The following is a 15,368-nucleotide window of genomic DNA, read 5'->3' as shown; positions in this document are numbered from 1 at the left end:
TATTTGACAGAGAGAGAGAGACAGCCAGCGAGAGAGGGAACACAAGCAGGGCGAGTGGGAAAGGAAGAAGCAGGCTCCCAGCAGAGCAGGGAGCCCTGCAGGGCTCGATCCTAGGACCCTGGGATCACGCCCTGAGCTGAAGGCAGACGCTTAACGACTGAGCCACCCAGGTGCCCCTAAAATAGCTAAGATAATTTTAAAAAAGAAATAAATTGAAAGAAACTTGCTCAACCAGATATCAAGATATTATGAAATTATAGTACTAGAATGTGCTATGTATCGAAGCAGAATTAGATAGAGCAATGGATCAGACTAGAAAGCCCCCCAACAAAACCATATAGACATATGGTAGCATGATCCATGCCCCATGTGATATTATATTGGAGTAACTGGAGAAGCTGGGATCATTGGTTATCCATGTTGGAAAAAAATTAGACCCCTACCTCATATTACACTAAAAAAAATCAATTCCCAAAGGATTAAATGAGAAAAGAAATAGAAATGTCTTAGCCTGGTATTCTCAAAAGCAGATTTTGAGATAAGGGTTTGTGTTCAGGAAGTTTACTTGTGAAACTGTGTCAAGAATCCAAAGTAGGGAATTGGGAAGAGGCAAAGAGCAGGAGAGAAAGCCAATTGGGTTGGTCTCCACTATGGTTAACTGGGTCCTGATCCTGGTGGGGATCCTTTGAAGAGCTATTTAAAAAAATTGTTCATCTTAGAAATGGAAGAGAGAGTATTTCCTGGATTCTGTCCTTCATTGGTTTAGATGTTCAGTAAAATAGGAAATGTATGAAAAGGTAACCTGAAAGGTAGCCTTAGGTTATGTTAAGATTTCTTAAAACAAGATTGAAAAGCACAGTCATAAGGGAAAACACAGACAAATTAGATCACACAAAGATCATACCTTCTGTGCATAAAAAAACATGATGAAAAGACAGGTCAAAGGATAATGTGAAACAGGCTGGAGGAGATATTTCAGAAATGGGGATCGGGGAAGGCCTCTCTGAGGAGGAGATACCTGAGAGGGAAAGCATTTTATTAGTGTCAAAAGAAAGTGCAAATGTCCTGAGGCAGAAACTTAGTTTGTTCACAGGGGCCAGAGTAGCATGTGTGAGCAAGAATGGTGAGGGATAGGATTTAAGAGGTGATCAAGGGCAGCTTGTGTAATGCTTTTCTAGGTTTAGCTGGAAACCACTGAAAGGGTGTAAGCAGTTGGGTGGCAGGCTGTTGAGTGAAGAATGAATTATAGGCGGCAAGAATGGAAGCAGAGTGACTGGGTAAGAGGACTCAGCAGTATTCCATATGCAAGATGATGGAGCTTGAACTGGGGAAGTGGCAAAGCAGAAAAAGAATGGACAAATTTGATATATAGTTTGAAACCTGATGATGAGTCAATATGGGGAGTGGTTAGGAAAAGGGAAGAATCAGGCATATCTCTTACATTTTTGATTCAAGCAGCTGAGTAGATGTAATGCCATTTACTGAGATAAGGATGACTGGTCGTGAGTGACAGGTTTGGGACCGAAATAAAGAAATCTGACATGTCAAATTTGACACACCTATTAGAACGCAAGTGGAAGTTTGGAGTAAGAAGTTGGGTCTATGATTTGATAGCTCAAGAAAGGGATTAGAGGAAGGTAAATATAATTGGCAGTCATTAACATATCGAAGGACTTTACAGCTACCAGACTAGATGAAATCTCTAGGGAGAGAGTATAGTTAGAGATGAGGAAAGCACTCAGGTCCAAACCCAGGGGCATTCAATATGCAGATATCAGGAAGTTGAGAAGGGACCACCACCAACAACACCACCATCAGCACTACCACCACCACCAAATCACTAGGAAAGAGCTATTAGTGCACCAGGGAAGAGTGAGTGGGAGGTTGTGGTGTCTCAAAAGATTAAGAGTGCATTCATCCACATGGCCTGAAAAGGACCATATTCTCCTAGCTTACTCACCTGATCACACAGATGCCAAAGCCTGCCAGGAGTTAGGAGGTAAGAGGCAGCCAACAACCCCATCAGAAAGGCCATGATCAGGTGATCACAGCAGGCCACCCTTAGACAAGCCACACCAGCTCCATCCTCTTGACTGGAGAAACCAACTTGTCAGGGACAGATCCCTTCAGATCCCTTCAGGCCCAGGCTCCTGGGAAGAGGTCTGCCTCCCCTTCCACCACTGCTCTCCACACATGCTACCTCCCCCTGCCTCTCCTGTGAGGCCAGGAGGTCCCCCCAGCTATGGTCAATCTTTACAGCCCTCCTGGGAACATGCAGTCCAGAGGTAGCCTCACCTTCATAATGGGATCTACAGAGAACCTTCATTAACCAACAACATTGATTATGACATCACTATCCATAACAAAGAGTCGACAATCAAAAATCACCAATCTTCAAAGAAAGGGACCAGGGGGGCCTGGGTGGCTCTGTCAGTTAAGCCTCCGATTCTTGATTTTGGCTCAGGTCACGATCTCAGGGTCGTGAGATGGAGCTCAGTGTGGGGCCTTGTTTAAGATTCTCTCTTTTCCTCTCCTTCTGCCCCTCCCCAAATTCATGCATGCATGTGAGCTCACTCTCTCTCTCAAAAAACAAAAAACCCACATGCCAATCTTGTAATTTGTAGTTTTCTGACATTTCTTTATCCCTCCCTTGATTTTACTGTGTTTTTCCTTTCTAGCTTTAAGTACATATTTTGTACAATTATGTATATGGATTCAATTTTTCACAAAGAGAATTAATTTATTCATTTAAATTACCCATCTGACATATTCTTGGATGCATCAATATGTAAAGGCTTAACTATTTCTAATGCAGAGTCTTTTCTCACCTGCCATGTAGCAGGAAGAAGGAACTCCTGTGATGCCAGTACATTTGACCTGGGGCAAGGACAGATAAAGAAGGAAAACACCCTAAATATTTGGGGTACAACACTGGCCTAACCTTGCAGAATTAGCCCTTCTCTGTTTCATCATCGTGGGGAAATATGGAGCCTCTCACCTTGCATTTAACACCCAAGATGTCTGCATTGTGGGGCTACGTCCATCAGCCCCAAGTGTCACTGAGAACCAGTGTTGTGATTATGCCTTGAGCCATGCTGCAAGTGACATCCTTGACTCTGCCTCTGGGTGAAACTTAGATCTTAAAAAAGAAGGGGAGCTCTGGGTTCATCCCCTTAGTCTGTGGAAGTAGGGGTCACTGTGAATTGTCCTGCCATATCCTTCAGGCTGAGCTAAGGGGACTTCATCTGCAGCCAGCAAGTTCTACCCGGTCTTTAGAATGAGCATGTGATTGTCCAGTCTTTCAAAATCTTGACCTCTCTACCGAAGCCTTCCATACCCCTGACTGGGGGGGACACTCATATTGCCCCCAAATCTGACTTTTCCTTCCATTCTGCCAAATTCCTCAGCTACTCCAGTAAGTAATCATGGGCAGTTTTGAGGTCTGTGCATCCTCACCCAAAATAAGTACTGTGAGGGGAGACTGAGTTTTGGTGGTTGTCAGTATAGATGTGTCCTGATTGACAAGGAAAGAGAAGCTGTGGAAGGGTCGGGAGGGTGCAGTGGGTAGACAGAGCAGTAGAAAGGGAAGTATGATGACGCTTTTCAGGATGAGTTCTGTAAATGGAATGTAGATAAGAAGGGTCGTCAGTATTTGGAGATAAAAGAAAAAAATTTAGAAAGTATCTTAGTGATGCTGGGAATAATACTTAGCCCATAAGTAATAATGTGTATATAATATTATTAAGATGTAGTCTTTAAAACAAACAAAAAAAAGGTATCATGGGGGCACCTGGGTGGCTCAGTCGGTTAACTGTCTGACTTCTGCTCAGGTCATGATCCCAGTGTCCTGGGATGGAGCCCTGAGTCAGGGTCCCTGCTCAGCAGGGAGTCTGCTTCTCCCTCTCCCTCTGCCCCTCCCCCACTTGTGTTTTCTCTCTCTCAAATGAATAGATCTATAAATAAATAAATAAATAAATAAATAAATAAATAAAGGTATCATAATCATCATCACCTAAACACTGAACAAATCATTCACATTATGTATTTAGGTGAAGACAAGAAAGGAAATCTGAAAATAAAAAACACATAAAATCAAGCTGATTCAGATTTAAGAAATAAGATAGGAAGCTATAGGAGAAAAAAAATTTCTATGTACCTATTTTGCTGTTTTTGGGTAAAATCCTTTTCAGGCCCTTCTCTATTTTCTGCCAACTATTTATTTCTGAACTCTATTGGCTTGCATTTCTTATATGGCTATCTAATGAAATCCAGACATGAGATCTGAAAAACGTAAGTTTTTATAACTAACAAGGACGGGTGCCTGGATGGTTCAGTCAGTTAAGTGTCTGCCTTCGGCTCAGGTCATGATCCCAGGGTCCTGGGATGGAGCCCTGAGTCAGGTTCCCTGCTCAGCAGGGAGTCTGCTTCTCCCTCTCTCTCTGCCTCTCCCCTGCTTGTTTTATATATATATATATATATATATATATATATATATATACACACACACACACACACACACACTAAGAAGGAATTACAGAAAGAGATGGAGGGAAAGTCCCTCTTGACCTATAGCTGTGGAAGGAGAAAAAGCATTCTGCACCATAAACTAATATAAAGAATATGATTTGACAAAGCATTAAATTGAGAAATTTCATAAAAAGGTAAGTCTTATTCTCCTATAAAATATGGATATATGCCTATTTGTAACCATTACCAATTTGTTCTTTTCTCTGTTAATAAAAATGTGTCCTTGGGAGAGTTAATTCAAATGGGTCTTGTAATATTCCCCCAAATTAGAAATTATTACTTCTCATGAAAACAGTTCCAAAGAAACCTTAATTCTGATTGACTGTCTTGATAATTTCTGGGCTGGGCCATCATATTTTTTAGAATTTCATTTTAATTCCAGTGTAGTTAACATAGAGTGTTACACCAGTTTCAGGTGTACAAAATAGTGATTCAACAACTTCATAGTGGCCATCATATTTTCACTGATATCTGGATCCCTAAACTGTATAAATGCTTATAAGATTTTATATTAAATTAGAAAACATCCTTGGCATTCTGAGTTCCTCACATGCAAATAGGTAATAAAATGACCACAGATTTCCTAGTTAAATAAAGATTTTGAGAGCCTTGTCTCATTTAAATTCACTCCAGGTATTATGTAATAGGGAAAAAAAGATATTCATAGCAACAAACAAATTTGTACATCATATAAGACTTTTTAAAAAGTGTAAGAAAATTCTTATTGGAAGAACATTAAATAAGATGTGAGTAAGTGGGTAAAATCTCTGTTCTCCCAAAATTGATCTGCATTTTCAGTGCATTTCTTTTTTTCCCAAGTTTTTGTTTAAACTCTAGTTAGTTATCATATATGGTAAAATTGGTTTTAGATGTAGAATTTAGTGGTTCATCACTTACATATAACACCCAGTGTATTTCTAATCTGAGATTCTAGTCAACTTGGGAAGGGGGGGGGATCTTCTTGAGCTGATTCTAAAATTCACCCCCCGTGAGTCACCTCTGAGCTCTCTCTTCGTTTCTGTAGTCCCTTTGATTGCAAAACAAAATCTAATATATAGACAAGTAAAGGCACTGCATGATTAAAGTGGCAATTCAATCACAGTGTAATAGCGTGGAGAATATTTTTGAAATTCCGACCTCACATAAAAGCAAAGAGGCAAAACCCACGGAATTATAGGTGTAAACATTAAAAATGATCAGGTAATTCATACATTTGATTCTAGAATCAAATATGGAACAATATATATTTTTAAATCTTCAGCTAGAAATGGCTGTTCTGAAAATGATGGGAAACCCTAGACCCAGAGAGAAAAAAGCTGACAAATTTGACTACCTAAAAATTTATGTCTCTAGGACAAAAGAGTCCATTAACAAACCTAAGAGGAAAGCAACAGGGGCACCTGGGTGGCTCTGTCAGTTAAGCATCTGACTCTTGATTTCCGCTCAGGTTATGATCTCAGGGTGATAAGATTGAGCCCTCTAGTAGGACTCCGTGCTCAGAGGGAAGTCTGCTTGGGATTCTCTCTCCCCCACTCGCGCTTTCTCTGTCTCTAAAATAAATAAATAATCTTAAATTAAAATAAATAAATTAATTAAATAAAAGGAAAACAAATGGGACTACATAGTAGCAACACATATGACGAGGATTTAATGTATACATCAAATAACCTCTTCTATATTCATTCAGCAATGTAGGAAAGATACCAACACCACAACAGGAAACTGACACAGCGCTCTATGACAAAGACTTCAAAGAAGAAGAAAAACGAATGACCAATAACAAATGAAAAATGCTCGACCACCCTAAAATGAAGACTAGTGCATGTGAAAGCATCAAAGAAGACTTTTAAAAGTTAATTAAAACATTAAATGTTTTTACTGCTTGGGTATGATATATCAATTTTTAAAAAGCAAGAAAAGGAAAAATATGTATAGAATTATCATATTAAGATATATAAAAATATATTCCAAACTGAGTTAATACATGCATAGAAAAATTCTGGGAAGACATATACCAATGCTTATAAGAAACATATTTTAAAATCAGAATAAAACACAACATGAAGATATGACCATTTTGGAAAAAAATAGTTACTTTAAAAGGCATTCATTTTTTCTCTTATGAACGGTATAAAAAATAATGATAAGTCTTAGCATTAAAACACACTTCATTTGTAACATAAAAATCAAGCAAATTTTTATTCATTCTTACTTTTTTTCTCCCTGTGTTTTCCCGAAGCAGAGTTGTTTCCAATATCCGTGGTATCTAGAAAGTAATAGGTGGTGGTCATAGAACTGTAGTTTATAAATAAAAGTTACAAATCTTATGACAATTCACACTGTGGAAGGCTTGAGTTTATAATGAGTTTATAAATGATCTGAGTATCATTTCTCTGCCTTCCTTCTAAAGGAAACAGGTACCGAATTGATATCTAAGGTCTTCCTTTATTTCTCTGGGACTTTGAAAAGGCTCTTAATTTCCTTTTCTTTTTCTTTCTTTCTTTTTTTTTTTTTAGGCTCTAAATTTCTTAAGGACATCAGTTTCCTCGTTCATGAAACAGGGATAGCAACTGTTATCCTGTTCAGGCTTTAAATTTTTTTATGACAATTAAATAAGATCTTATTCACAAAAGTTAATGAGAAATCACTGTATTAGTCAACATACTGGAGGGTATCCTTTAGAACTATATGCTGAGTTTAAGAATAGTTATCTGGGGCCTTCTTTTCCTGACAGGTAACAGGACTATTTGTCTTTTGAGGATTTCCAAGGTTGTGACAAAGTGATACTATTATCGACCAACTGAAGAACACGTGGATTTCTTCGTTCCATGGACAATGGTGATGTCACTGTATAAATCCAATACTTTAGTAGTGATTCACTAATATAGTAAATGAGATACTGCCATTTTTACCAGTGTATTTCTACTAGATCACCCATGTAAATCCACAAGGCCCACCCTGTTTAACATGACTCTGTAAGTATCTCTTGCCTCTCTGCCATTCCCAAAAGGCTCAGGTCAAGCAAATGCAGAGAACAGGATTCTGGCATGGATATACCCCTTCCTTATCAAAGTGGGCCAGGAGTCAGGTGCAGCAGGAAACAAAAGCTCTGATTTCAGACTCCTGACATCCTGCAGCCTAGGGCCCTATGAGCCTCCATTTCCATAACTGGCCATTCCATTATTGAGCTGCCTGGTGTTCTTGAACTCTGATCAAGTACATACCCAGGGTCTGTGGTATCCAAAGAACAACCCCCACCCCAAGACCCTTGGGCAGCCTTACCCATTATGTCAGATGCTTGGCTACTCTCAGCCCTTGCTCTTTGACCTCTTGAAGTACCTTCTGAAAAACACATGACACAGGAACACTTTTGATTTCCAAGTCCTTTTGGCTCTGCTCCTAAATTATGATTTGGAAAGAGTTCTCATTTGCATCTCCTCTCTTCCAATGATCCTCCCTTCCCCCATCCCTCCACTAAAGGATGTCTCTACCTCTGAAATCTCTTTCTTTGTTCGCTCCCCATTGTCTTTGTCCCTTCCTTTCAATCTATTTTTTCTCTTTTATCCTTTTCTCTTTGCCCTAAATCTGTAGTTTTGTTCTCCTACTTTTTCTTTATATGCTTTTTCCATCTATCCATTTATGACATTTTTTATTATGATATGTTAGTCACCGTACAGTACATCCTTAGTTTTTGATGTAGTGTTCCATGGTTCATTGTTTGCATGTAACACCCAGTGCTCCATGCAAATTTATGACATTTTTTATATTCTCTTATATTTACTTTATGATATTATCCTTTTCCAGAAATATTATTTATTATATTTATATATGTATATATAGAATTCAATTATTGGAAGAGATTTTGTAAATATTCTGTATAAATACCATAAAAAAGTAGCTTTTGCCAGACAAATTTCCAAATGTTGGAATACAGGAGGTGAACAATATTTTTCACTCACTCAAGAAGTTTCCTAAGCCTCTTTCAGGTGCCAAGTGCTGAGATAAGTGCTGATAATAATTCAGACACAAGACTACTGAAGCATCAGTGCTTGTCAATCTTAGGAGCAACCAGGGAATCGACACAGAAACAAATGAGTGAATGTATTGAAACATGAAGAAGCATGTGCAAAGGTCTAGATTCAGCAAAAGCAAGTAACCACCAGGAGTTTAGTATATCTGAGCATGAAATGAAAGAATAAGGAGCATTGATGAGGATGGCGAAAGAGGCAAGAGCCCTGAGGTAAGTGGCTTTGGAGGCTACGTGAAGGAGAATTGACTTAATTCTAAAGGAAGTTAGAGGACATTGGATGCAGTTTTGAAAGATCAATTCAGCTAAATCACTTAGAATACATTTGGTGGGAACAAGATTAGGAGGAGAACAGGACCCTGTAGAACTAGTTCAAGTGAGAAGTGATATAGACGTGGATTCGAGTGTCGGCATTGGGAATGGAGATGAAGGGACAGGTTGGACACTTAAAAAGAAGAAATTGATAGAGTTAGATGATAGATGTGGTGTATCAGTTGAGGAGACAATGGTGTCATGGGTGACTCTGTGAATTACAGCTTGAAAGAATGGGGCAATTAATAGTGTGTTTTAGAAACAGAAAACACTGGAGGAGCAGATGCTGTTTTAGGGGCGTGATGTGCTCAGTTGTGGAAAGGTTGAGTTCGAAGGTTTTGAAAGTCACCTAAAGTGGTGAAGGCTCGGACCTGCAGGACCTTGGACAGAGATCATTCTGCCGTTTGGATGGATGAGCTTAGCTGCTTAGAGAACAGGGCTGGGCTGCATATATACATATATATGCATATATACATATGCTTAGGAACTATTAAGTTGTGGATGGTGATGAAACTATAAGAGTAGATGAAATGCCTGGGTGACGTCTTTTGTAATCTGGGTGAGTTATAGGGGACACTGATACTTGGGAACATCTTGCCCTGAAAACTCACTGCTACTGTGAACACTGTGAACCACCCCTTACTTGAACATTGCTTTTGTCTCCTGACCATTTCAGATCCCACAATTTCTCTGTCTTGCTTCTCTTCCTTTTACACTCTGCCATTTTTCTCTCATCTTTTACTCTTTTTATATATGGTTCTCTATATGGTTTTCCATATGGTGTGCCTCCTCTCTCTCCTCTCCACTTATTACTCTGTATACATATACCTCACTCCATTTATTTTCCTATGCTTCTATCCCTGGATCTAGTTTTATTGTTGAAGTAATCCTCTTTCTACTGTCACTTCCTTTTCCATTTTCTCTTTGCTTCTAGTCTGTTTCTCTTAATCTTATCTTGATCTTTGGGCTGTTTTTACAATTACCATCTTTGTCTTTATATTTTCTTTATCTATATTTAGCTTCATCTCACAGACTACTACTATCATCACGACCAAATGCCTACTTTTTTGACACTGACTACACTGTGGACCACTATTACTTTTCCCAGTTCCCTGTGGACTTTCTACATTGCAAAACTCAGTCAGTCATGGTCTTTATTACCATGCTTCTGGTACAACTTTTGAGAGGTATCTTGAAAATCATCACTCTTCCCCCACGACACTCCCGAATCTGGTGATATTTGGATTCCACGTTCACTTGAAAAGATCAGATGTCTTTCCATTTGGAGACCCCAGCCTATCTTTTCCGTTCTTCCTCCTTACATTATCCATTCAGTGTCACTTCCCTCCATTCAGGACACAACTCTTCTCTCTCTTTTGGCTCCCTTAAGCCTGTTGAAAGCAGTCCCAGTCCATGCACAAGTCTATGTATGGGAGTGTGTGTGCGTATGTGTGTGCTTTTGTGGGTGCATGTACATGCTATGTTTTTGGGGAAGAGGTAAGGTAAAGAAAGAAGAGCTTTTCCTCGTTGCAGACAGGAAAACAAAGATAATTAATAATTAATATCATAACTGGCTTCTCCATCAGATGCTTATAGGCTGGCATCTCTTCTGACTCTCTTCCTTTATTCTTCTGAAGAGCTTTGAATTCACAGGACACTGAAGAGCAATAAGGAAATGACAGACTATAGACAGTGACCACTTTGATGTGGTCAAGCTCATTTATAGTCACTGTTCAGAGGAGCTGAGGAAACACCCACTCCAGTGATTACATCTTATATCCAACAAAGATGTGCTTGTCACCTTTTCTATCTGGCCACACATCATTCTCCTCCTTATTTCTCAGTTTTCTGACCATTTCCCTTACACATTTCTATCTCCATCACTTGATTCTGTGAGTGTCTCTCCCTGATTTCTCTTGTCCTCTGCATTGTTTTCTCTCTTTTCATCTGTGATGTTCTTAATCTCTGTGCCTTTTTATTTCTCTATTCATCCCTTTTTGGTTCTGTCCTTCTAGGTATTTTGTATGCCTTATAGCTGGCACCTCTCCTACCATCTTATTTTTCTTTATGATTTTCATTTTTATTTATCTATTATCTATCTATCTATCTATCTATCTATCTATCTACCTATCTATCCATCCATCATCTATCAATCATCTATATAGTTGTTAAATAGGTTTTCTTGCATCAGGCACTGATACATTTGCTGCTACTATATATCAGGTCCCTTGTACCTCCTTTTTGGACTTTGATCATAGGATACAGCTCTTATATTTCTGCCTGTTACATACAAAGGTCATACTTTTTGACCTTTGGTCAAATTGGTCAGTTTGGTCAAATGTCTATTTCTTCACCCCAAAATGGGGATGACAAGAATTAGCCTGCCTAAGTCTTAAGGATACTGTGATGACAGTAAGATCTTATTTGCCAAAGTACTTTAAAATAACACAATATAGGGGCGCTTGGGTGGCACAGCGGTTAAGCGTCTGCCTTTGGCTCAGGGCGTGATCCTGGCGTTACGGGATCGAGCCCCACATCGGGCTCCTCTGCTAGGAGTCTGCTTCTTCCTCTCCCACTCCCCCTGCTTGTGTTCCCTCTTCTTGCTGGCTGTCTCTCTCTCTGTCAAATAAATAAATAAAATCTTTAAAAAAACAACTCAATATAATCAAATAATAGTGTGATGGACATCTGTCAAAAACTATACTAAAGTTTGAAAGTTGTTGATCTGAAGCTTTTATTTCTGTCTATAATTACATAGCAGGACCAGTCGTCTTTTGAGTCTTTTACAATTACAAATGACATTAATGTCAACCAAGATATCACTATAGAAATCTAAAGATCTTAGTGTTAGTAGGCATGACGGTAGGTATTAAAAAGATACCACCATTTTGCTGTTCATTTCTTCCACAACAGCAGTATATAATTACATACATTTATTCAACAGGACTCATCATGATAAACATGAATTTATAATAATTTCCTGTCTCCTTCTATTTTCTAAAATGCTGAAAAGAAGCTCCCAGGATTAACTGGATACAGGTCTTCAAGGTGCTCAGAATAAAATGCATCAGGAAACAGTAGCTTTTAATTCCTGACATTCTGCTGGCCAAGGCTTGGCATCCTAATCTTCTTTACCTGACCCACTTCTTAGGACTGAGCTAGACGATTCCTGAGGTTGTTCTGTATGACTTAATTCTGAAAAGTTATCACCGCTGATCCCTGCAGAAAGAAATAAAATTCTTTAGCAGTCCCAGTCTGTGTCTTAGGAACCAATCCAGCACCAAATTCTTTAAAAGGAAAATTGGAAAGAGAAGCTCATGTAGGAGGAGCAGGACTATTCCTACCACCAGGCTACTCTGTGGCTCCATCTGCCTTATTTTTCAAGGTTGTTCCAGGAACCACCCCCAGGGCTGGGCTGGGGGGAAACTTTGCCATGGAAGGCACTCCCTTTGTCACTCTGTCTTACCATCTCCACTTGTCTGAACATACTTCTTCCAGTTCCTTTGCTTATCCAGGGAGTCTGTGGAAGCAACATTTTCAAGATGGCAGGGCCTCTATCATCTGGGGCCCTCAATAATCATAGAGAGCAGACTACCCCTCCACTCCAGGAGTTACTTTATCCTATTTAAGCAAATGAAGAATATACTTATATTGCACTTGTGGCATTGAACTTTTTGAGGCCGACGTGTCGTATCAATTAGCCCAGCCCACCTAATTCAAAATGCATAATGTGAATCAATTAAATTGCCAACAAATTAATTTTTTTATTTTAGAGGGTATAACAAAAATTTTGAACAAAGTTTTTGTAGTAAAGAAAGATGTTTGTTACATCAAGAGTTTTGATTGCTCTTACATCTTTTCCTCTTGTTTGTTCCCCAAGTAAATTTGTTTCCAACATCCGCAGGATCTAAGAAGTAAAGGAAGACACAACCAGTAATCTACAATTACATAAGAGTTGTAAATCTTATGACTACTCACATTGTAGACAGGATTTGGACTAGACAGACACTATGATGATTATTTCTGTCTCTTCTCATCTAAAGGAAAAAGATCACTACTAAATGGAGCAGAGAACCACAATCCTTTGGCCCCACCTGCAAAATCAAAGAAGTTTTGAAAATCCATATTTTTCCCATTGGTTTTCAGCTAACTACCTTGGAAGTGAGTCTGGACTTGAGCTGTCATGAGTCCCTGTAAAATCTTTATTTCTCACACTTGGTGTGAATCCACACTCTTTGTTGCAGGAACTGTAATATAGCATATTTGAGAATGGGATTCTGTTCCAGACCCTGTTGGATTTTTTTTTTTTGGGGGTGGTAATATGTAGGATATAAACCACATTGTCTCTCTAACAGATTATTATTTTAGGTATGGCTTCCACGGTTTTGAATAAAAGACTATGGATGTTTGCTGGGAGTCCAGGCTATTTTGCCTCTTCTAGTAACTTTCCATATAAGATGTGTAAAAGATCCTTAAATGTTGATGTGCTAGTTTCCCCACTTGTGGAGTGGAGAGAGCCACAGTTACCCACGTGACCGTTAAAGTTGTTATAGACCTAAAAGTTTATCTTATTAGTGAAGTTATTTTCAAATATCATTATATAGGCCAATGTCATATTGGGGTCATCTGTCAAAAGCTATATATTGAATTTTATGGTAATAACCAGAAGCTTTTCTTTCCATCAATAAACAGGGTCTGTGATCAGAATCTTCTGGTTTTTGAACAACTTTGCAACAAAATCAAACAATAGCAGATACCCATTTTCTCTGCTCTCTAGAAAACAGGAGTGGGCAGAGGCGGAAATCACTATATAATTCAATACTTTGGGGTCAATAAACCTGAGAGCATGTAGTAAAAAGGGCACTGCCATTCAACTAGAGCCATCTTGTTAAACCCGAATTTATAACAATTTCTCTCTGGAGTGGGCTCGGAGTTAAATGCCTAGGAAACAAGAACTCTAAACTCAGCTTCCTCGTGCCTGGGAGCCCAGTGATGGTAGTCCTTACCCTCCTCATCAGAATCACTTCTCAGCGCTGAGCTCGAGGCTGTCAGGGGCTCCTCTTCCTCACTGGACTCTGAAGAGTCATCAAATCTTTTCACTGCGGAAGAAGCAAGTGTCCCTTGAAAGTCTCAGTGTATGACAAAGGAGCCAAGAGGTAAAAAAGCCCACTGCAAGAATATTCCCAGGACATCTGGGGAGTCTGGTATTGAAGAAGGCAGATTTCCCACTTGGCTACTTCCCTGAACCCCACTTGAAACAAGGTCCCACACCTCCCCCATCTAAAACTCCTTGGAATGTTTACTTGAGAAAAAAATTTAATTCTATTGTGTTTGAGCCCTTGACTTCTTTGGGTTTGCTTGTTACGACCATTAGCCTAGCTAATTAGTACAAAAGTTAAAATACAAACCATCTTAGATTAAAACAAATTTATCTTCTACTTTGAAGGATATAGCAAAGAATTAGAATGAATCTTTTGTAGAAAACACTGTTTATTTGTAACCACGAAGAGTTTTTATTTGCCCTTACCTACTTCCCAAACTCTTTTTTTGGATTTAGTCGATTTTCCGCAACTCATGGCGTCTAAAAAGTAAAAGGGAAGAAACAATTACTTGTATGCAATAATCTTACAAATTCTGTGACCACTCAGTGGGCTTGCGATCGTAATATACTTAACGATCTGTTTCCTCTCTTTCCTTCAACTGAATCCAGTTCTGGTGGCCTGGGGCATAATGCTGGGTTCCTGCATGGCTCTCCTTTCACTCTCTGTGTAAATTTGTAAGTGATTCTTCAACCTTACTAGCCACAGTTGCCTCATCTATAAAGCTGGGATAACCTAGTTATCCTATCTCCCTGTTAAGGTTTTTAATGAAAACAAAATGAAGCTTTATTTACAAAGCCTTTTAAAAAATCACAATGTAAGCCAATGGTTTAAGTAATCTTAAACCATTGAGAAGAGCTGATCAGAGGTCATTTTCCCATCAATAATTAAATAGCACAAATTATTCTTTGAAGGCTTTCTAAGTTTGGGACTAATGACAGTAGTGTCAGCAAAGAGAGGTATACCACGCTTACTCTGTTGGATAGAATATAAAGCATATTGGTAGAGAATAAGTACATTATTTTAACTCTTCAGCATTAATACATGATAGTGTGTAGAAAAAAAAGTTTGTCATTTTACCAGCATATTTTTGCTACATTTTCTATATATCAATCAAATGGGCCTGTGCAGTTAAATAACAATTTATGATGCCTTCCTGCCTCCTTCCATTCCCAATAGGGCCAGAGAAATTAAATGCAGAGAATAGTCCCTAGAAGTCATAGGATCAAGGCTCAAAGAGCATGCTCAAAACAAGATTCATCAGGAAAACAGAGCTCTGGATTTAGACTCCGAATATTTGTCATCCAGGGTTGCAATCCTAATGTTCTTACCTAGTGTAACCTGAAGTCACGAGCAGGTGGCTTCTTGGGACTCTCCTTTCTCACTTGATTCTAATGAGTCAA

The 15,368-nt window shown here is 39.0% G+C and overlaps 1 protein-coding gene across 13 annotated transcripts in view; it reads right to left on the bottom strand.

The window, feature by feature from the left end:
* SP100 (SP100 nuclear antigen) overlaps positions 1 to 15,368 on the bottom strand; it is an 86,319-nt gene that overhangs the window by 29,388 nt on the left and 41,563 nt on the right. For 7 of the 13 annotated variants that reach the window (XR_004623654.1, XM_034655339.1, XM_034655340.1 and 4 more), the window contains 8 exons: positions 14,394 to 14,447; positions 13,873 to 13,965; positions 12,720 to 12,773; positions 12,333 to 12,386; positions 12,002 to 12,085; positions 10,437 to 10,523; positions 7,810 to 7,869; positions 6,740 to 6,793 (listed from right to left, as the gene is read on the bottom strand). Coding sequence is in view for 12 of the 13 variants with exons in the window: in XM_034655339.1 (XP_034511230.1) it covers positions 6,740 to 6,793; positions 7,810 to 7,869; positions 10,437 to 10,523; positions 12,002 to 12,085; positions 12,333 to 12,386; positions 12,720 to 12,773; positions 13,873 to 13,965; positions 14,394 to 14,447 (540 nt within the window). In the remaining variant the exon portion in view is untranslated. Of the gene's footprint in view, positions 1 to 6,739; positions 6,794 to 7,809; positions 7,927 to 10,436; positions 10,524 to 12,001; positions 12,086 to 12,332; positions 12,387 to 12,719; positions 12,774 to 13,872; positions 13,966 to 14,393; positions 14,448 to 15,368 lie in introns of all 13 variants that reach the window. The other 6 variants (XM_034655341.1, XM_034655346.1, XM_034655342.1 and 3 more) reach the window with 6 other exon arrangements.

This window comes from Ailuropoda melanoleuca, chromosome 2, assembly GCF_002007445.2.
Source record: "Ailuropoda melanoleuca isolate Jingjing chromosome 2, ASM200744v2, whole genome shotgun sequence".
NCBI lineage: Eukaryota > Metazoa > Chordata > Mammalia > Carnivora > Ursidae > Ailuropoda > Ailuropoda melanoleuca.
This window is presented reverse-complemented; position numbering and strand designations above follow the sequence as displayed.